Source organism: Lytechinus pictus, chromosome 14 (assembly GCF_037042905.1).
Source record: "Lytechinus pictus isolate F3 Inbred chromosome 14, Lp3.0, whole genome shotgun sequence".
NCBI classification, from domain to species: Eukaryota; Metazoa; Echinodermata; class Echinoidea; order Temnopleuroida; family Toxopneustidae; genus Lytechinus; species Lytechinus pictus.
Genome location: NC_087258.1, coordinates 8516203 through 8538926, shown reverse-complemented (window position 1 = coordinate 8538926; position 22724 = coordinate 8516203). Strand labels below are relative to the sequence as shown.

The following is a 22724-nucleotide window of genomic DNA, read 5'->3' as shown; positions in this document are numbered from 1 at the left end:
AAATTCCTGGAACTGACAAACTTCAAGGCGTTCTGAAACCACCTATTCTCAACTGTATGAAAATCCATCCCTACCATAATTTTTTTCTACAGGAAATTTGCACAATCTCCTTGGTAAACAAAGAGAATCACACTGACTCTTCAAGAGAACAATGAATGTATGAATATATATCATATCAATAAAATATTTTGAACAAACATGCATTTTTATATGATGACATTGCCGACCATCCATAGTTGTGGTTGATCGGATCAATCGCAACTCTTTGTAAGACGGGGACCAGGGCCCTGTCTTACAAAGAGTTACGATTGATCCAATCAATCGTAACTCTATGGAAATCCATCAGTGTCATTTTTTTTCTACAGGAAATTTGCAAAATGTCCTTTGTAAACAAAGAAGAACATACCAAATTGTCAATAAATCAATTAATTTATGGATATACATCACATCTAGAAAATATTTTGAACAAACATGCATTTTTATATGATGACGTTGCTGGCCATCCATAGTTGTGGTTGATTGGATCAATTGCAACTCTTTGTAAGACAGGGCCCTGATGTCCACTATCTGTATACCCCTTCATGGTTACCCCAACACTTGTCAAGATCCTGACCAGAATTCTACATATTTAAAAAAAAAACTTACTGGTATTACAAACATTTCTCAAGCATCAAAAAAGCTGATGTAGGTGCACTTTAATCCCGGACTTTTATGCTTCGTATTAGACACTTTCACACGCTTCCGTTCGTACCCTCCTCCGTTGTCCCAATCCTTTTGCGATCATCAAATCATCATCACAAACGTCCCGTGGCACAACAAACATCAAAACTTCAAAGATGAAACCTCACTAAGTAAATTTAGTTCGATGGTCTATAATTCTAGTCATTCTGCAGGGTTCCGTTACACATTCATCGATCCAAAAATACACAGAATCAATCAATTAAAGTATTGAAAGGGAATCAAATTCGGAAGGTTGAAAAATCGTATGCCTTTGCCGGGTCCCATCTTGTACACGTTTTTCTATAACAAAATACTGCCCCAGCCCCTCGATCGTCAATTTTAAGCCTTTACCAAGTTTGAACAAGAGATGGCGCTATTTCACTTCTTGGCAGTAACATTTCCGGCCCCTTAATTTTCATAAAACAAGTTTTTTTAAATTACTTCACTTACTACGCCCCTGAATACTAACAAATCATCAATCAAGAAACAAACATTCAACAGAAACTCGGTATAAAGAGGTTTAGTAAACAACACTCCCAAAAACACAAGAATGATTAATCCTTAGTTTTAACTCTTGTGTTAAAATACATGTATAGTACATGTTAACACCAAAACTTTGCCAAAAATGGGAGATAGTTTTAAAGACCTCATTAATTCGAGTTGCCACTATAACACATGAAGATGAAATACTCGCATAAATCTAATTCACTAAACTAAAACTACTAGCAAAATTATGTAAACATATCAACCACATCTAAAAGTTAATTGCTTTAAACACTTGCGGAGATAATAAACAAACACTTCATAAGTAAAAACTGTGCTGGTAATAATGATTTCTCCAAGCTAATTGTGCTAAAAATTTAACTACGTTTAAATATAAAAACACATTTACATGCATAAAGTGCAAAGGTGTGAGAACCAGTGTGAATATATTTCTTCAAGACAAACACAAACATTAATTTCTAAGCATGCAATTTGCAAAACGAGGTTCTGAAATGAAATTGTGTTAAATTTAAGAATTTTGAATAAGAAAATGTTCAGCATTCTCACATCCCTGAAATATTGTGAAGGTTATAAGAAAACTGTTTTTACTCAAATAAAAGAAGAAAATGTTATGTTTCCTTGGTATACATGTCTTGTATATCATACCAATTAAAAGGGCAAAGTCTAACATTAATGCGCTGCATTTTATTTCCTTTTTATTATCATTTTTTAAACCAAAGCCAATTCATGCTTTTATTTGGCATACCTGACAGACATGTACATGTATATAAGGCTCAACAAAACAAAAACATTAGTTACCATACATTTCAATCATCAAAAGTTTAGTCATTTATAATAAAGAAAATTGACAACAAATTTAGATCAAGATATGATATGAATAATCTAAAACATCATGAGACATTATTGATATTACGTACTCGCATTTTTGTCTTATTTGTTTTCTATGAAGTCGCCATACTAAAACATTTATCCAATATAAATACCATATGGAATAGGTAAAATGGCTTGTAGATAGATACAACTGACTTAAATTGGCTATTGTATCAATCTTTTGCATTGTGAAAAAACTATGGTAATTGAAATCGTCTCAAACTTCATGAGTAAATACGCTTTACATATCAAAACAAATTTCGCTATTTCATAAACTATTGTATATTCTTTATGAACCACCTCAATGTAAAGAGGAAACATTTAAAACTTTAAAGTTTGAACACCTTGGGACTATTAAATATCATAAAATATTTTACCCTGTAAGATTTGTACTTCATAATAAAGAGAATACTACCAGCAAAAAACAAACGTAGCCTTTTGGTAGTTATAAAGGCCCCGTAGACTTTGTCAAATCAATATACATATATAGTAAGTATTTCAAAGTCAAATTGCATATCCTTATAACACCTTTAACCCTAACTCTCCAGGGGGGTTTTAGGGTTAATACTAATGTATTCTCGCTCTGAAAAATATGTGCAAAAAATAAAAATGTGATATACTGCATTTAAAATTAAAGCAAAAATATTCATTTTGTAATGTTAAACTATCAAAGAAATACCTGCCATCTCTTCCAATTTAGTTCCTAAAATATTAAATACAATTTTGACATTTCTTCATATCAACAAAGTACTTATATAACTGAGAAGAATCACACTTTTACAAACATAAATCATTATTGTGAAAGTACCCTTATACATGTAACTCGTATAACATAAATCTGTAAGGTATGATTTCCTTTTAATTTTCCACTTTCCATTTATGAACGGACATTAAAACCATTTTCCAAATACATGTACATGTAAATATTTGTACTAAGCCTCTAAAAGCATGTATGTCTCAGAGGCAGATTTTCAATGGAAAACCTAAGCTTAAAACCATGGCAAAAAACAATTTCATATTTGCAACTTAGGTTTTATAAAATCTTATTAAGGCAAGATTTTGAGTTACACGTATAAGTGCATCAAATAAACACATGATCACAACATAAAACAATAGCAAAATGTTCATTATCCTGGATATCCGTTCTTCACTGAGTTCTTTCAGTTTTAACGTCAGAGTTCTTTAGAATGAATTCAGCTCTAGTCTTTTCTCATCATAAACATATTGAATGTTCCCATTGTCCTGCTTTCTGTTGCTGAATATTCAGTAAGCGTTCATAAAGTCTGGTACATGTATGATGCTTCAAAATGCAGCGAAGGTCTGCTGATCGTTTGGTAGGCGAAAAATGAAACATATGTTCGACACTCGGCATCCTTTCTCAAGAGCGTAATTATTTCTCACAAAAGTACAACAAAATCTTGAAATGGATAACATGAAGTAAATGATAATCGTGGTTGATGAACTTCTGATTAATGATCCAACTGTCGTATGCTCAGCTGATCAAATTTCAAATATCATATATTTGTGACGGCGCTAGGCTCGCATCACATTATGCATAAAAAATAAATCGATCCAACAAGGTATCCAAATATTTCACATTGAGCTTCATCGCAAAGGTGTATCCAAATATTTCACATTGAGCTTCATCACAAAGGTGTATCCAAATATTTCACTGAAGTAACTGAAATGCTGACAAATTTTGTGGTGGCGCTAGGCTCGCACCACTTTAAGCAGAAATAGATCACTTCAAGAAAAACATCAAAATATTTCTTGCTGGTTGTCATTAAAGGCATTCACATGTCCAAGTGTCGCTTATTGAAATGATGAAACAAATTGTGGCGGCGCTAGGCTCACACCACATCATATTCATATAAAACTAATCCTGTATCTGTTAAATTCTCAACGCTCCAATAACTATCAATTTACTAGTATATGTCTCCTTCTAAGATGAAACACAGCTTGCTAATTGGCCTTAAGTAGACACCCAACTTTGTTTTCACCTCGGCTTTGCGAACTAAGCCCTCGTCATCCGCATACACTTGAGTAACTCGTCCCAATAACCAAGAGTTTCGTGGTAACGTCTGATCTACAACAAGCACCAAGTCACCTACTTGAAGGCTACGTTGAGGCTCCACCCACTTCTGCCTCTGTTGTAGTTGAGGTAGATATTCTCTCATCCACCTTCGCCAGAATATATCTGACAAGTACTGCACCTGCTTCCATCTCCTTCTAGCATAAGTATCAGTCTCTCTTGTTAGCGTCGGAGGTAGTACAGGTTGAGACTTCATCAGGATCAAATGGTTAGGCGTTAATGCTTCCAAGTCATTTGGGTCATTTGAGGCCTTTGTCAAAGGCCTTCCATTAATGATACCTTCAGCTTCACACAGCAAAGTGTGTAAACCTTCGTCATCAAGTCTTTGCTGCCTAACCAGATTGAATAGCAACTGTCTGACAGTACGAATTTGGCGCTCCCAAACGCCACCGTGATGAGAACCACCTGGAGGGTTAAAGGTCCACTGAATGTTACGTTGCAACAGTGTGTCGCTGATCTGTACTTGATTCCAGTTATCAATTTCCCGTTTAAGCTCTCTTTGTGCTCCTATCAGATTTGTTCCATTATCAGACCTCATATTTTTTACTGTTCCCCGTCTGGCAATAAATCTCCTGATGGCTGCGATGCACGAGTCTGTGTTTAGACTCTCAGCTTTCTCGATATGCACCGCCCTGGAAACTAAACATGTGAACATTACTCCATATGTTTTAACTACAGATCGCCCTCTCTTTACCTCTAAAGGACCGAAGTAGTCTATTCCAACTGAGGTAAATGGAGGTTCATCAGGTTTGACTCGATCAGAAGGTAGATTTGCCATCTTTTGCTCCATAATCTTGGCTCTATGCCGTCGGCAAGGAATACATCTGCTAATCATTTTCCTGATGGCTGCGTCGGCACTTGGCATCCAGTATTTCCGATGTAGGCTTGACAGAATGTAATTCCTTCCCATATGTCCTGACATATTGTGTAAGTTTTCCAGGATCAAATTTGAGACGTGCTCATTCTTGGGAATGATTACCTGGTGCTTAGCACTGTCTGGCATTGAGCTCCTATGCAGCCTTCCTCCAACTCTTAACAAGCCCTCATTGATCACTGGGTCGAGTTTGTATATTCGACTTGTTTTCCTGATTCCTGAACTTCCTCTTCTGTTTTCTCCAACAGCAGATTCCTTTCTTTCTAGACATCTGATTTCTTGAGCAAAGTTGTCCTTCTGCACAAACTTTAGGATCATACTCTCTGCTACCTCCATTTCCTTGAGTGTAATCCTGGCTTTCAAGCTGTTGTCTTTAGATACATCTTTGGCCTTGTTCTTAGACTTCAGTACTACCCATCTTAAGAATCTCCTGAACCAGCACACTGCCCTTTTTAGTCTGATCCAATCTGAATAATAATTCACCAGTTCTCTTGTTGGATTATTACATTCTTGGATTGCTTCTGTTGCTAAGCATTTTCCTTTAACTTCCAGCTCCACTGTAATGTCATCGGGTAACACTTCACACTTGTTCATCCATTCATTGTCTGGATTCTTCAGGAATTCTGGTCCATCCTTCCAAGCTTTCCATTGAAGGAACTTGCTAACCTCGACTCCTCTTGAACAGCTGTCGGCGGGATTCATTGATGACTCCACATAACGCCATTGATGTGGTTCTGATCCGTCCCTTATTACTGCCACTCTGTTAGCGACGAATGTCTTAAATCTGGCTGTTTGATTGGTTACATATCCTAAGACTGACATACTATCTGTCCAGAAATATGTTTGGTCTATGGGAAATTCTAGCTCTTCCCTAATCATATGATTAATCCTGACTGCTAGAGTCGCTGCTGCGAGTTCCATTCTTGGGATAGAGACTTCCTTCAATGGTGTTACCCTTGCTTTGCTTGTTACCAAGCTCATCTGAATCTCGTCGTCCCTTTGCCATCTTAGATAGGAGACTGTCCCGTACCCTTTCTCACTAGCATCACAAAAATGGTGTAAAGTCACTGCTTCTGCATCAAATCTGCTAGGCTTAAGGCATCTAGGCATCTTAAATTGCGAGAGCATGGGTAGCTCCGCCTTCCACTTCTGCCACTTCTTAGACATGTCTAATGGGATCTCTTCGTCCCAACCTAGCTGAGATCGGCACAGTACTTGGAGCAACTGCTTTGCTGGCAATATCACTGGAGACACACATCCTATAGGATCATATACCGAGCTAACTGTGGATAAAATGCCTCTTCTTGTGCAAGGTCTATCCTTCAGGTCGACCTTCACACCTATGGTGTCGTCATCAGTGGACCACTCAATCCCAAGAGCTCTTTCTGTCACATTATTCTTAATATCCAGATCCAGCCCTCTGATGCTCTTCGCTCTTTCCCTTGATGGGACCGATTTCAGCACTTCTTGTTGGTTACAAATCCACTTAGTCAAATGGAATCCTCCACCTCGGCATACTTCTATTAGGTCAGACATCAGCTGAACGGCTTCTTCTACACTGGATGTAGAGCACAGGCAGTCATCTACGTAAAAATTCTGATGTACTGTTCTTACAACTTCTTCAGGGAATCTGTCTGCTTGGTCCACTGCCGCTCTTTTCAATGCGTAATTGGCACATGATGGTGAGGACACAGCGCCGAACACATGAACTTTCATCCTGAACTCTGATAATGGTTTCTGAATATCACCTTGGTCCCACCACAGAAATCGCATGAGATCCCCGTCATTCTTCGGTACTCGAATCTGCGAGAACATCCCTTCTATATCTGCCATGAGTGCTACCCTGTCCTGTCTGAATCTGGTTAACACGCCAAACAGTCGGTTAGTTAAATCCGGCCCCTGTAGCAGCTCCCTATTTACACAGAAACCTCCATATTCTGCCGAACAATCAAATACGACTCTCAGCTTTTTCTTGTGAGGATGAGTGACACCATGGTGAGGGAGGTACCACAGTCTGCCATCATCTCTATCTCTTTCCTCTTCAGGTACCTTTTCCATGTAACCTTTCTTCTCCATCGAGTCCACAAAGGCAGTGTATTCTTTCTGAAATTCAGGTTGTCGTTCAAACCTTTTCTTTAAGTGGCCTAACCTTTGAGCTGCTTGGGGTCGGTTGCTGGGCAACTTGATATCTTCTCTCTTAAGAGGGAGGGCGATCTCGTAGTGACCATCTTGCAATTTGATTGAATGCTCCACCTTATTCATGAAGACTTTATCTTCTTGCGACTTCTCCTGTTTCTCTTCAATGATCCTTTCATTGAAGTCTTGATTGAAGAGCCTTTCAAATTGAAGGTCAATGTTTGCTTTCGCCTTCACCCTGTGGGACTGAATTCTGCGAGCACTATTTGCATGTTCCCTAACGGCTCCATAAATCAGCCAGCCTAGCACGGTCTTGCAAGCAAAGGGTCCGTTAGGGGTTTCACTGTTGATTACCTCAATTGGCTCCATTGCCTTTGGTACATTGCTTCCTATTAGTAAACCAACATGAGCTTCTTGGATGGCTGGTAACTCAATACCTTGAAGGTAGGGCCATTTCTGTATGTCTTCCTTTGTTGGTACGTCTTCCATGTTCACTGGTATCTTTTCTTGTGAATACACCTCTGGAAGCTGGACAATGTTTTTGCCTGTCAAATCTGAGACTTCCATACCGGTGAATACCTGGCTGCGTACCACCTTTTCATCAGTCATGGTAGACACATGGAGATTTATCTTCTTTTTCTGAAGATGAAGGGTGCTGGCAAGCTTCTCTGTGCAGAAAACCGCATTACTACCAGAGTCAACAAAGGCATATGTTTTGACTTCCATTCCAGTCTCACGTGACCTCAATATCACTGGGATAATGCCTGGTAGAGTGTCTGTCCGAGATGAACTAGCGAAACTACACTTGACGTGAGTTTCCTGGTTAATGTTTTCATGGATTGTCTGCCGACTCTGACCAGCATGTGTAGTCCCAGCAGCTGATGCCTCTGGCTCCAGTGACTCCTCCGAGACCTGCCTATCCCTACTGATGCTATTGTTCGTGGAAGGATTATCTTTCTTCTCCCTGTGTAGCACTGTAGGATGAGATTTACCGCATACACTACACTTCAGCCTCCACTTGCAGTCTTTTGCCATGTGTCCAGTCTTGCGTAGACAGCCGAAACAAAGACCTTGCTTCTTACAGACTGTTATTCGTTCATCATAAGGCTTGGATGCTAATGCAGGGCACTCCGCAAGTGAATGGCTCCTCTCCTTGCAAATTATACAAGATTCCTTATCCTTAGACCCCTCAGGAGTTGCTGATACACCCAAACTGGTTCTGTGTGTGTTTGACGCCTTACCACCAACAGTTCCAGATTTCCCTGTCTGTTTGGTCTGGTACTTCAGGAGATCACCATACACAGGGTTGGTGGCGATTCTGGCCTGTTTTGTGACAAATTTCACGACATCAGCAAAAGTAACATTCCTTTCCTTCTCCTCCAAGATATCATCAGCTAAAACTCGCCATCTTTCCCTGAGTTTGTATGGGAGTTTTCCTATAACCTGCTTAATGCTTTGTGAGTGATCAACTTCACATAGCATTTGGAGATCCTTTGCGAGATTGTGTAGCTCAGTTACGAAAATTGAAAAACGATGCAGTTCCTCTCCATCTTCAGGCTTTATATCCTGCCACTGGAAGGCTCTCTTCATCATGGTTTCGATGATTCTTTGGGTATTTCCAAACTTTCTCTTAAGAAGATCCTTTGCCTTCTTGTAAGCCATGGACTTGTCTTGGCCATACATGCAGCTTTTTACAATGGCATTCGCATCTCCTGTGGTATACTGGTCCAAATAATAAAGCCTGTCGACATCGTTACTGGTCTTGGCCTCTACTGCATGTTCGAAGGCACTTATGAATGAGTAGTATTCAATTGGATCCCCATTGAAGGGCTTTATGCGCTGAGGAGGCAGAGCAGCCTTCATGTTACAATCAACAAGCATCCTCATCAGCTGGTTCTGTTGTTCAAAATAGGACATCATTGATGCACTGTCCATCATTCTTGTACCTGGAGCAGCATGGTATGGAGCTGAAGGTGGTTGGCTCCCATCCATGGCATAAGCTATATATTCCTCTTCGCTTGTTCGGCTATCATCTTCCATGAACAAGCCTGGACTAGATGCAGGTTGACCTGCTTGCGACATTACTGGATCTTGTAAAAGTTTGTGCAAATCAGCACCCCGTCTCACCTCATCCATCTTGCAGATAAAAGTTAACTTGTGCAGGTCTTACATCAACGTCTTAGCCTTCATATACACTACTCAAAAAAAGTTAAGGACCACTTTTTAAAACGTACATAAAGATTTTATACAAGGTGTTTTATTTCTGGAAATACCTCAGTACAACTGTCCTAAATGTCCTTAAACACGCTGTAATCAATTTCACGCATGGGTGGTTTCAGTTGTTGCACAATGTCTCTCGCATCACTGCACATCCTGAAAAGTGGGCCCCGAGGGGTATCAGCTACCGACATGAAGTGGTAAAAACGAATGTCTGAGTGTCTTTCAGGCAGTTCAGTAACGAGTGTGACCACCTCCTGCAGCAATAACGGCTTCACAGCGCTGTCTCATGGAGCTGATGAGGCGATTGATGTCTCTGACGTCCAGTGCATCCCATGCAGCCTCCAGAGCCACACCCAGCTGCTGCAGTCCAAGTGGATGGGCTTCGAGCTGCTCGAGACTCCTCCCCATCATGTCCCAGACGTGCTCTATCGGGTTTAAGTCCGGGGACCTCGCTGGCCACTCCATACGCTCAATCCCCTGGCCCTCAAGGAACTCGGTCACCACCCTAGCTCGGTGGGCACGGGCATTGTCATCCATGAAAATGATGTTTTGTCCCACATTTTCTGCAAATGGCACCACTATAGGTTCAAGGACCTCATCCCTGTACCTCACTCCTGTCATTGCTCCCCCTGGGACCACGTAGAGACGAGTACGGTTGGCGTAGGTGATGCCTCCCCACACCATGACGCTGCCTCCCCCATAACGGTCATGTTCTGCAATACAGGGGTCTGCAAATCTCTCTCCTGGTCGCCTCCAGACTCTCGAACGTCCATCATTGTGGTCAAGGGAAAATCTGCTCTCATCTGTGAACAGAACTCTACGCCATTGCTGTCTGGTCCATCTGACATGCTCCCGGGCCCAGTTGAGACGAATTCTTCTGTGAGCAGGGGTGAGTGGGACACACTGAGCTGGCCGTCTGGCATGCATATTGGCTCTGTGAAGTCGGTTACGGATTGTTTGAGTGGAAACAATCACTCCAGTTGCTGCAGCGAAGTCATTGTTGAGGCGGCGTGCACTGTGAAAGCGGTTGCGGAGGCTGAGATTCGTCAAGTAGCGATCATCTCTAGGGGTTGTCGAAACTGGTCGGCCACTGCGGGGTCTCTCGGAGTATAGCCCTGTCTCTCGGTGTCTTTGATTTGCTCTGCTAATGACACTGTGTGACACGCCCATCATTCTGGCTACTCTTCGCTGACTGAGGCCAGCTTCCAGCATCCCTAGGGCTCTGGCTACATCTGTTTCACTTAGGTGGTGTCTTGGCATTGCTATCCAGCTGTCCAGGATGCCATCAAACACAATGAAATCAATTTCACACATGCAGTTCTTTCATGTCTCTTGCATCATTGCAATGTGCCCGTACAAAAGTGGCTTCCAAAGCATTTTCTGTCTTTAGTCTCTACAATCAACAACTTGCTGACAATAGCAATGCCAAGATACAGCTGTCCAGAATGCCATCAAACACAATGACATCAATTTCACACATGCAGTTCTTTCATGATGTCTCTGGCATCATTGCAGTGGGCCATAAGACAAGTGTCTTCCAAAGCATTTTCCGTCTTTAGTCTGTACAATCAACAACTTGCCTACAACAGCAATGCCAAGATAGCTGATACCCCTCGGGCCCCACTTTTCAGGATGTGCAGTGATGCGAGAGACATTGTGCAACAACTGAAACCACCCATGCGTGAAATTGATTACAGCGTGTTTAAGGACATTTAGGACAGTTGTACTGAGGTATTTCCAGAAATAAAACACCTTGTATAAAATCTTTATGTACGTTTTAAAAAGTGGTCCTTAACTTTTTTTGAGTAGTGTATGAACTTCTGCACTTTAATATGACAAAGTCTTAGAATCTTGAGTATTCCTGAGGATCATGTACTTGAGATTGTTGCAACTCAGCTAACCTTGTACTACTTGCAGCATCATGATCTGTGGTATTCCTTCTTGACTTGTATCATGAACTTCTCTATTGATTTTCCAAAGTTTATTCAAGCCTCCCGAGTTTCAGATCCACTGTTAACTCTCTATAGTGTGTTTTAATTTTCTCCTTCTACTTTATTCTATTCCTGTTGTTGTGTAGGCTGATTGTTAATTAGTCCTGGCCTCATTAGATCTCTGTCTTAATCTCGAACATCTAGCTCAGAGATCTACCTCAAAATTGATCTGTTTTTCCAGCACCTTACAACTACGAGTTACGGCCCTGGCCTTCATTTTATTCAGATCTTTTCCAAGACTAAAAACATCCTTTTCACTGCCTTGTTCATCTTCAGGAATGTGCTTCTCATTTTGATTACTTCATTTCACTAGGATGCTCAACTTCATCTACGTTCCCGTTTATAATATAAAATCTAGCTTAGATTCCATATTGAAACTCTAATTGTTAGGGTTGACTGCATTCATCTCATTAGCAAAACCAGTTTTATTCCACCACCATGTCATGACTGGTAATTTTCATTTCCTTTTGTCTCAACTTTGTTCATCTAGTCTAGTTCAAGTCTCAAGAAGCAGGCTATGCATGTATTCCAGTACAGAACGAAATATAGTCTATGTTCTATAAAGCTTCCCTGCTTATATAGTTATAGTTATAGCGTCATCAATCACGATTGTTTACTCACATACGGTACTCAGCTAGTGTCCTTCTTAACTGGGTGAAGAATCCTCCATCCTTGTTTGATTACTGAGCTCAGAACAAATCCATGTTTACTACAGTCCAATGTTGAAGCGAGACCGATTTTTCAACTGATGTAGGTGCACTTTAATCCCGGACTTTTATGCTTCGTATTAGACACTTTCACACGCTTCCGTTCGTACCCTCCTCCGTTGTCCCAATCCTTTTGCGATCATCAAATCATCATCACAAACGTCCCGTGGCACAACAAACATCAAAACTTCAAAGATGAAACCTCACTAAGTAAATTTAGTTCGATGGTCTATAATTCTAGTCATTCTGCAGGGTTCCGTTACACATTCATCGATCCAAAAATACACAGAATCAATCAATTAAAGTATTGAAAGGGAATCAAATTCGGAAGGTTGAAAAATCGTATGCCTTCGCCGGGTCCCATCTTGTACACGTTTTTCTATAACAAAATACTGCCCCAGCCCCTCGATCGTCAATTTTAAGCCTTTACCAAGTTTGAACAAGAGATGGCGCTATTTCACTTCTTGGCAGTAACAGCTGAAAATGTTAAGATTTAAAGCTTTATAAATAGCTTTCTGATATACAATCACTAAATTTAGGGCTTTTATTTAATAAAGAAAATGTGTACTCTAGAGGGCTGTGAATATCTTCAAAATATAAGAATTAAATAATTGCATATAATCAAGGGTTGAGAAAAGATTCAACGGTTAATTCACTTTTGTTAGGTTAGAATGTTTGAGGATTATGCTGCAATATTTTTCCTTTATCAAAGCATAGTTAAGACAGACTTTAAAACTTTCTGCAGTCTAAGAACACCCAGTTTTCTTTTGAAAATCTTTATATGCTGATGTTGGAAGATGATTTCACCGATGTGAAGCACTGTTGAGTACATAATTTTAATTGATGTTTTCACCCATCACCGTCTACAAACAGATTTTAATAACATTTTGTCCTTGAAGGAGTAAAAATAAAAATAATCTTCATAATGTAACAATTTTTATCATTGCAATCTTGTAAGGTTTCCCTTACCTACGGTACTCATTTCCTGTCTCATTATTCACTTGTAATTTTCCCTTAAACCTTGGAAAATATCAAATATTGGAAAGATGCGGAAATAATCTTCATGTACAGCCAGGAGGTTGTTTCACACCCACCCTTTTGCAAAAAATATTAATTTTCTGATCAGGAATTGCACCCTGATCTGAGAACATAGGGTATTTACAAGATTTTCACTTTTATCCCACAGAAGATACTTTTCCCAGATCATGGGGGAATTAACAGGGTGAATTAAAAGCCTCTAATTATGAGAAATTTTAATGCAAGGCAAAATGAACGTGTACTATTTGCAATAGGAAGGCATCTCTTGTTGCAGGCATGTTTCTATGAGAACCTATCTAGGTCCCGGTTCATAAAGACATGTTACAGACTCAATGTAAAATTTCTGTAACAAGTTTATTATCAGCCAATCACAGTGCCTGAGTTCAGTGGCTTTTAACTGTTTTTGCAAATTTGTTATTATAACAGGTTTTATGAAACAGGACCCTGATCCAGATAGGTGCAAATGCACAAACTGAATATTGAGTGTAGGGGAGCGTTTCATGAAAGGACTTGTTGGATGTTTTATCTCGGGTTCGTTTACTTGTTGTAAAAATTGCAATAACAGGTTAAAGCTACTGAAATCCTTCAATCTGATTGGCTATTAGGAAATTGTACATATTATAACAAGTCTTCATGAAACAGGGACCCTGAAGTTTTATCTGACAGTTACCATAAGAGCTGTGCTTCTCAACCAATAAAAAATCAAGGAAAGTTATTAAACAAAAAATGATGATAAAACATCCTCCTGAAGAAGGGATTTTGTTGACCCCCCCTGTCATTTAGTTGTGGGGTTCTTCAGAAGATTTATACAGCAACGAAGTATTGTGACACCACAGTAATGAATGAATTCATATGTAAATGTACATTTACAAGTTCTATTTCTTGGTGTGAAAGTCTCTCTTCTGTTTAAATGTCACTGAATATAATGTATACATTTCCATGGTCTAACATGTCACTTAAGTCCATATGTCTCTTTTCATGGTCAAGATATTTTTCTCTGTATGCCACTTTTAATACATATATCTACATGCTGTTTCGTGGTCTAAATTGTCTTTTTAAATGTCACATAGATGTATCTGTTTGTGGTTCTCTCTCCCCCCTCTCTAGTTGTCGCTTGTTCAGTACCTTTTCCATGTCTATTTATTTCCTTTTTCTTTCTATGACTATTATTATGTCAATATTGTCTACAGATGTTGATGAATATTTTCTTTTCTGGGGTCTGTTTCATAAAACTTGTTATAATAAAAAATCTGCATTAACAGTAAAAAGCTACCGAAATCACTCAATCTGATTGGCTGATGGTAGATTTGTTATAGAAAAAGTGCATTGGTTAGTATAACAAGTCTGTATGAAACGGGGACCCTGTTTTGTTAATGATTTCAGACATGATCACATTGATTTGTAACAGTTTGGGAGGAAGAGTACTCATTTCACCAACTGATATAATATATTGTTGTACCATTGACAGGTTTACAAGAATAAACAAATAAAGAACAGTTTCTATCAACTGGACTGATAAATATTAAGAGAGTGGTTTTACATCCATTTCTGAACTCTCTTTGAGGTTGTCTTTGCTAGTGGCAGAAAGGACTGTTGTCACCAATTGGCTTGAATACTCTTTGCTGTAGTTCATAGTACTCCAACAACATATGATTGTGCCCCTAATGGCAAGGAAAATTTCCTACCACTAACCGTGGAGGATCCATGCACTAACTCGCACAAACCGGACAAAAAAGAAAATCACAGATTGCTTTAAGGAAACATTCTCTGCCAATAGAGCTTAACTACTAGTCCAGTCGATAAGATTAATGAACATAGTTGCAGTTTTATGTCATAAGAAAGTCTGTAAAACCAAGGTCAATTGTCACTATTCTAGATCTAGCTCTGGTTCATGATAAAATAATAAAATCTAAGCTGAAAATTGATCACATTGAAGATCACCAACACAGATAAGCACCTGTGGGACAGTGTATTATCGTTTTGAAAAAGACCCGACATTAGGATGGGATGCCATGCTTATGTACTGAATGGAAATTCACATCATTCACATCAGTTTTATTTTTTTTCTACAGGCTCCTTTAGAGATCTTATCAGATGCCTGGCTTCTGGATATGAGTGGGCCTAAGTGGAAATGGCAAGAGATGAGAGTTTGCAATGAAGAGTTTGCAGCGCCGCAAATATGGCAACATCCAGCCTGCAAGGTGAGATTGCGCTCCTCGTGACTTGAAAGTTAGGGGTACAGATGACTGAAAGTGAAGTTATAGATGATGTAAACGATAATGATATGGATGAAGAGAAGAGGAGGAGACGGAGGATGATAATGATGATGATTGTGATGATAATTGTGATGATGATGGTGGTGGTGATGATGGTGATGATGCTGGTGATGATGATGACGATGATAATGATGATTATGATGATGATGACGATGATGATGATGGTGGTGGTGATGATGGTGATGATGATGTTGGTGATAAGTTCTTATTAGATACATATTTCTGACTTGGTTCTTAGAAAAGGTACATGTAGTATTTGATAAAGTGAGATATTGATGGTGGTACGAGATGAGATGACAGTGATGATGGTGAAGAAGATGAAGAAAAAAAGACAATGATTGTGATAAAAACAATAACAGCAATTACGTTTATGTATTGATGTTAAAATGATGATAACGTCATTGATTATGATGCCAATAAGTATTGGTTGAAGGAGAGGGTTACCGATGAATGAAAGTGGGGGTAAATGATGATGCAATGATGATGATAGTGATCAATGTCAAAGAGGTGAAAGATGAAGAAAAGGAGAAAAAGAAGATGAGGAAGAGGGAGATGATGGTGATGATGATTACAAATGACAACAATGATGTGAATGATAATGGCTATGATGATAAACTCATGTTGATGACATTGATGGTGATTATTTAACATAGTGATGCCGATGGTGAGGAAGATGATGATGAAAATAAAGTTTTTATCTTAGATGTACCCCCCTGATTCATTGTCAATTTTATTGACTTTCCATCTTTCTTCCCTCACACAGGTTGGAGACACAGTACTAATCTACTCCACACCCAGACATCATAAAGCTTACGGTGTCAATCGAAAGCGGAACCATGTGACCAACACGCCGTCCCCCACCAGACCGCATATGAAGCAGACGCACAAGAGCAGTCGAGACCAGGTTCAGAGCTCGCATCGCGGTCAGAACAATCTCCAGAGTTTATTCCGTCGCGGTGATGGATCGGGCGGGTCGGGCCGATCAGCCGTGTCGGGTATCAAGGATAGTATGAATGGGTGTACAAATTGCGGAGTGAATAACAGCCGTAAAGACGCTACACCTGAGACCGTGAAACCTAAATACCATGGTGGTGCCAGACCAAAAGTCAAGGTCATAAACGGATTGAAAGGACTCACGAAGAGTGTGACGTTATTTGATGCAACGGTAACGGAGAGCACATCGGACATGGCTTGCTTGACGCTGCTGAAGTGTAAATGCAGACCCGAAGCGCAGGCGAGTCCGTACCCCTGGCCCACATCGGGACCACAGCCAAAGAAGTCCACCTTACAACTCTATGTGCTAGACATCAGTCAGGCCACCACACAAGGACAGGTTAGCTGGCTTCCCGTCCCCGATTCTACCCATCCAGATTTTCACGAAAGACCGATATCGGGCGTGGTACCAAGTCAGCACGGTCCACCTCCGGATTCGACCATCATGGCTTCGTTGACAGCTGCACGTGGTGAACTTGTGATGTTTGGTGGACTGGTTGAGAATCGAAGCCAGACTTTGTTGAGAGGAAGGGGTTCAAGCGCCTCCTGGGATTATAAAGCCGTCAATAAGATCTATTTCTCTTTCTAGTCAATCAGGTGACAAGAGATCTCCCTTCCTGTTGGACTTGTACATGTACCTCTTCGTAGCTCATGCCTTGATATCTTTCGTTATAGGCATTTCAAAGTATGAATCAATTATATATGAAAGAGTATTAATAAAAGGTAGATTTTGTCTGATGCATTGCGACAACTCATCTCTCTTTACAGTGATGAAGATAATATAAAGTTTGAAGATTGTTTATTTTCTAGGACTTGATACAGAGTTCTAGGCTGGCATTTAGTTTGTCTTCATAAATAAGCTTTTCACTTTCAAAATTCATAAGAAAATAACTTACTGACATACAATTCTTATATTTAACCATATTTACAACTTGAAATTTTATTTTTGTGCATACATAAAATGACAAATATTAGAATTAAATTCTAACAAATAAATTTTAACATTACAAGAACTTGGAAGTTTAAAGAGAACGATATTGAATTGCTTTTAGGCATCAGACTGAGCAATTTGTAAATTAAAAATGTTACCGATTGCTTTAAGTTAGTATGAATGTTCCTTCATGTCAATCAATCACTATGTTCATGAAAGCTGACACTGCAATATTATGGTAATGTACGAGGCACATTGATATTAAAGCACTTTCCCTGTTCATATATATAAATCAGAATGCTACAATATTGGGGTATTTTGACTCAACAGGGGTTTAGTCAGAATGCTGTAATCTACATGGCCTATGTAATACCTGTCTCCAAAAGCAGACCATTGTTCATCTACACGTACATGTACATTACAAGGATTTTGTGTAATAATATTAATGAAATTATCATGCACATATAATATTAAAAAGGTGAGAACATTTTGTAAAAAAAAAAAGAAGTAATGTATTGTTTTTGCTGAAGCAGTTTATTTTTAAACATAAATTTTGTCTGGCTTCCTATCTGAAAAAATAAAAATAAAAGGAGAGAGCAAAATACTGGTTCATTTACTGAATCCTTTTCATGCATGCCATCAAAAAGATTACAGTCACGGAATAACTGCAACAATTCTGGCTTTTAAGCATAGAGCTGGCATTTACATGTTCATGTGTGAATAGGGTAAATGAGAATACATTAGTCTGCACTGGGAGATATTTGAACCCCAAATTGGAATGTTAGGGGTTAAACATTTCCAGGTTTAGGGTCTTTTAAATCTGTGCCATTCGATGATATTGATCTGTGCAATTAGCGGTTGCCAACCTGTAATCAGATCCTGCTTTCGCCCTCAAGAATGAAAATAGTGGTTGAAATGTTCTTCATTCTTGCTAGGTCCTCTTAGCTTGCCTTTTAAAAACTTCTTTGAGATTTACACATGTATGTTTCTTTTTTTTATTGCCTTGTCTGTTCTGTCATTCCTTTGTCCTTGTCCTTTAAGGGCTATTATGTTTTCTTCTTTATCTGTCACTTTGCTTCTAGTATTGTTGATCATGGATTTTTTTTTGCTTTTCATAATTTCTCTTTGTATGTGTATTTCTCTCTTTCTTCCTTGTGTAGTGTATGAGTCTGTATATCTGAACACCTAGCAGCATACTTCTCCACATCTGCAAAGAAACTGTGTTCACCTACATAAAAAATGATTAATTCAGGCTTTTTTTGTTCAGATGTTGCACGGCAAATCTCTGCAAGTAAGCAAAACTTTTTGTGTACAAAGTCAATGTGATACCAGCCTTTTAATCACAGAGACAAACAACTTTTTAAGTTGCAAGGTAAAATAAAATGCATACAAAACAAATTCCTTAAAACTTGAGTGAACAGTACTGCCATGGTGGGTGTATCATGAAGTAAGTTATGAATGACTTTATGCGAGACTGGTAACCCTTTCTTGTGCTAAATGCAGTTGACGTAGCCCCTATAAAGTAAGAACATGTTCTTCTTGTGGGTATAGTCATGCATAAACTTACAACTTTATGAAACGCCCATGAAAGTTAAATGTACAACTATGGGGGGGGGGGGGGGGGTAGGAGAATGTGTAGGGTACATGTGTGAAAGAAAACAATATTTAATAAAATGTATATTTATATATGTATTGTGCAATTTATCAATTACACAATTTAATTCGATCATACAGATATTTGATGAGTTAGTATTGCACCACGGAAAAGTATTATTTCTAAAGAGTTGCACCAAGTATTAATCATACTATAGAATGAACCTTACATGGTATAAAAATGTGTATGGATTGATGTTTCTGTATCATCAAAAACAAAATTGTAAACTTAATATTACAAAGAAAATACAATAATACCTTGATTTTGCTATTTGTAAAGGATCCACTTCAAGCACAAGAGGTATGGCATGCAAAGCACAACTTGTCTTATAATCGAGAAAACATGTAAAGGCATTGTTAACATCGATTTGACTTGAAAAAAATCTGAGCAGTAAGGACACACTTGTCACTTGTGTCTGTGGTATGTGTCAAAGTGAAGCCCAGAAAAAAATGCACCTGAATATCAATATTAACATGTAGTACTTCAAAAGAGCGGAAAATAATGTGAATGGAAATATCTCAATTTTATATCATACACTACATGTGTATTCAAAGACTCTCCATCAGATGTGCTAAATGATGATTTTTCAGTTACAGAGATCTTGAAAGTCTCTGCAGGAATTCGCTCTTTTCCTTTATTTTGTAAAAACATTAGCAAATACAACACACATTAACAGTTCAGGATTTTTTTTAGTAAGACCTTTGTAATGCTAACGAATGCCTTTCAAGTATATCAGTATTTTTGGATTACACAAAGATAACAAAAAGGACATTATGTATATTCTAATACGTTTGTCAATTAAGATGTCTCTACTCTGTGTTCTGTTGTTCTTTATTTTTTGGATGTGTAATTATAAACCTCTTTTATGGTAATTTGACTCATAAAGCAGTGTTCAAAAGGTCATTGTGTAACACTATTATGAATTGTTTTTCCTGGGGGTGTTTCACAGAGTTAAGAGTGTCTTAGGACACTTAAATTCACAGTTGCGAGTGGTATAAAAGGCTCATGGCATAGGTTAAATCAAGAGGATGCGCACTTCTATACGATTGTGCGTTGCGTTTTCATGTGCTTGTCAGCCTTTAAGCATGACTCTAAGTCACACTAAACTTTTTTTTCATGCAACCCCCTGGTTCATGAGGGAGGGGGGGGGGGGAGTGGCTTTGGTTATATGTTTACTCTGTTGGGTGTTTTAACGATGCATTATATTTTGGTTTGCCTGTGCTGTACGAAAGCGTAGTGCACAAAGCACCCAAATCTGAGGATTATCTCGTTGGCTGATATGGTATGTATTGCATGCATGATCTCCATGAATGAGCGAAACAGACTACATGTGCAGAAGTAATCAATGCAATGAAAATGTGCAGTGATCCTCCTAATGACATAATTAGCTACATACAAGTCACATTTTCATGATCAAAATGAGTTTAGAAAGTGGTGCCATTTCTAAAGATTTACAACGGTTGTAACTACATGTACCATGGAAACTGATTGCGATTGTCTGCTGAGCCCTAGCTGCTACCATGGTGGTTGTCATAATGGCAGAGTTATCATAGTTTTTCAGCTCTTTATGAAAGAAGGCCCAGGTTTAATGTGCCCTGTGACCATTGTCAATGTATTTGGAACTTTGCTTTATCTTGCCAAAACATTTACGGGAATTCAATCATTGTGTAGAGTTATATAGCCAGGGATACCAATTTTCAGAATAAATACCAAGTTATTACTTTTTATTATACGCCCCTCCTAGACGGACGTATTATGGTATCACGCTTGGTGTCTGTTAACTTTTCCTTGTAAACGCGATAACTTCAGTTTAGCTTAACCTAGGCTCATATAATTTGGTGTGTATGATACTAGCATGGATCCCAGGATGCCTCTTGATTTGGAGGTCAAAGGTGAAGGTTGCACTGACATGTTTTCATCTTACTCTTCTGCAGTCCTTGTTAACACGATAATTTGATGTGTAGCATGGATCCCAGGAAGCCTATTGATTTTGAGGTCAAAAGGTCAAGATCACAGTGACATGTTTTCATCTTACCCTTCTGAAGTCCTTGTTAATGCGATAACTTTAGTTTAACTTAATCTAGGCTCATATAATTTGGTGTGTATGATACTTCCATAGATCCCAGCAATTCTATTGATTTTGAGGTGAGAAGATCAAAGGTAAAGTCGCCACCTTCCACTTTTCTTGCTTGACCAATAACTCAATTTTCTGTGTTACAGGCGGGCGTATTATGTGCTTGCATTAGCGACACTCTCGTTCAACATATTTTTAGCCGTACAAGACACCTTTTTCATGTAGGAAAGGGGTCATTCTCAATCGCACAAAAATTGAGATATATATTTTTTTTGGGGGGGGGGGGGAGGGGGCTACTTTTCACAACTCATTGCCGAAATCTGCAACATTGGATAAGAATTGACATGGAAAATTTTGGGGGCTTGTGTTGAGCATTTCAGGGGCAAAATTGCCCGAGCTCCCCATGTAATTTTTTCCTGTTCTAGATTTTAAGACATTTCAGTATTTTCTAAATGGCATCCCTGTGTAGCATTTTACATTCAATCCACTATTCCTAGGCTATACTACTACCAGTTTATAATAGCATTTTATAAAGCACTGCATCTGGTTGTCTCTTCACTAGATATTACCATTATGGCTCCTGCTTTCATTTCCAGTATAATTTATTTTTTGCAGTGATGTAAATTTTGATTTGCGCCGAAGTAAGGCATGACTGTAACAAATGAATCCAGATGCCAATATGTCATAATCCTACAAGGATTGCATTAAAATCCATTTCAAAACACATTTTCAGTAATTTACATTATAGTTGTTTAATAAACACTTTTCAGTATCAATTCTCAAGCTACATTAATTTCATTGAAAAGGGATTTGCAAGTATGTTTACTAACTCATGTAGGATTATGACATTGGCATCTGGATACATTCATTGCAGTCATGCATTACTTTGGCATTCATGGCATATATTTTCCTTTAATCGGGGATTTGTGAGGTGTCAAGTTTTTATTTTATTTTTTTACCCACACAGTATATAGTGAAGGGGTATATGTACATGTATGTACACTATGCATAACTTGTGGAGAGCACAAATATATAACCTGTTCTATTTTTGGGGGTTATTTTTTTGCCTGAAGGAAACCTGTTTTGGGTCTAATTTCCTTTTATTAAACCTATTAGATTAAAGTCCAATTTTGTCAGAATACACAGCTAAAACTATAAAATAAATAAATTCTGGTGATTTAAAGATTTTATTGAAAAAGGGAAAAAGTATCAGTCATGCTTATGGAATAGGATTGTAACAGATTTTGAAAATGTGTATATTTGGATTCTGTAAATTTCTATAAACATATATGTGCAAGAAGAATTTCATATTGTTGGAATTAAGGAATTTATTTGGTGCATTATGTGGACAGTTAAGATATCCTAAACAAGAAGGAATTATTAAAGTCCATCAGTCTTCTTTTGATAGAGGAAAGAAGGAAGAAACATATGTAAAGACAATTTATATCTCAGAAAAAAAGTGTATTAAATGTACATTGTAAATCTGTGTATTAGTACCAGTACACTTTACTGTTAAATTATCATTATTATTACATATGTTAAAGTGCTGTTTTCAATAAAATTTCTAAATGTAACATAAAAATAATTTGGCAGCCTTGTTTGTAGTGTGTCACAATGATTTGAGAAATATGATGCATCTGTATC

The 22724-nt window shown here is 38.5% G+C and overlaps 2 protein-coding genes across 2 annotated transcripts; one reads left to right on the top strand and one right to left on the bottom strand.

Annotated features, from left to right (window-relative positions):
• Positions 1 to 4019: 4019 nt before the first annotated feature.
• LOC129253569 (uncharacterized) lies at positions 4020 to 9332 on the bottom strand. The gene has a single exon (XM_054892000.2). The coding sequence runs from the start codon at positions 9330 to 9332 to the stop codon at positions 4020 to 4022; it is 5313 nt and encodes a 1770-aa protein (XP_054747975.2).
• A 4629-nt stretch (positions 9333 to 13961) lies between these two features.
• On the top strand, positions 13962 to 19812 carry LOC129275932 (uncharacterized). Its single transcript, XM_054912393.2, has 2 exons — positions 13962 to 15353; positions 16192 to 19812. The coding sequence occupies exons 1-2, from the start codon at positions 15180 to 15182 to the stop codon at positions 17008 to 17010; spliced, it is 993 nt and encodes a 330-aa protein (XP_054768368.2). The 5' UTR covers positions 13962 to 15179; the 3' UTR covers positions 17011 to 19812.
• The last annotated feature ends 2912 nt before the right edge of the window (positions 19813 to 22724 follow it).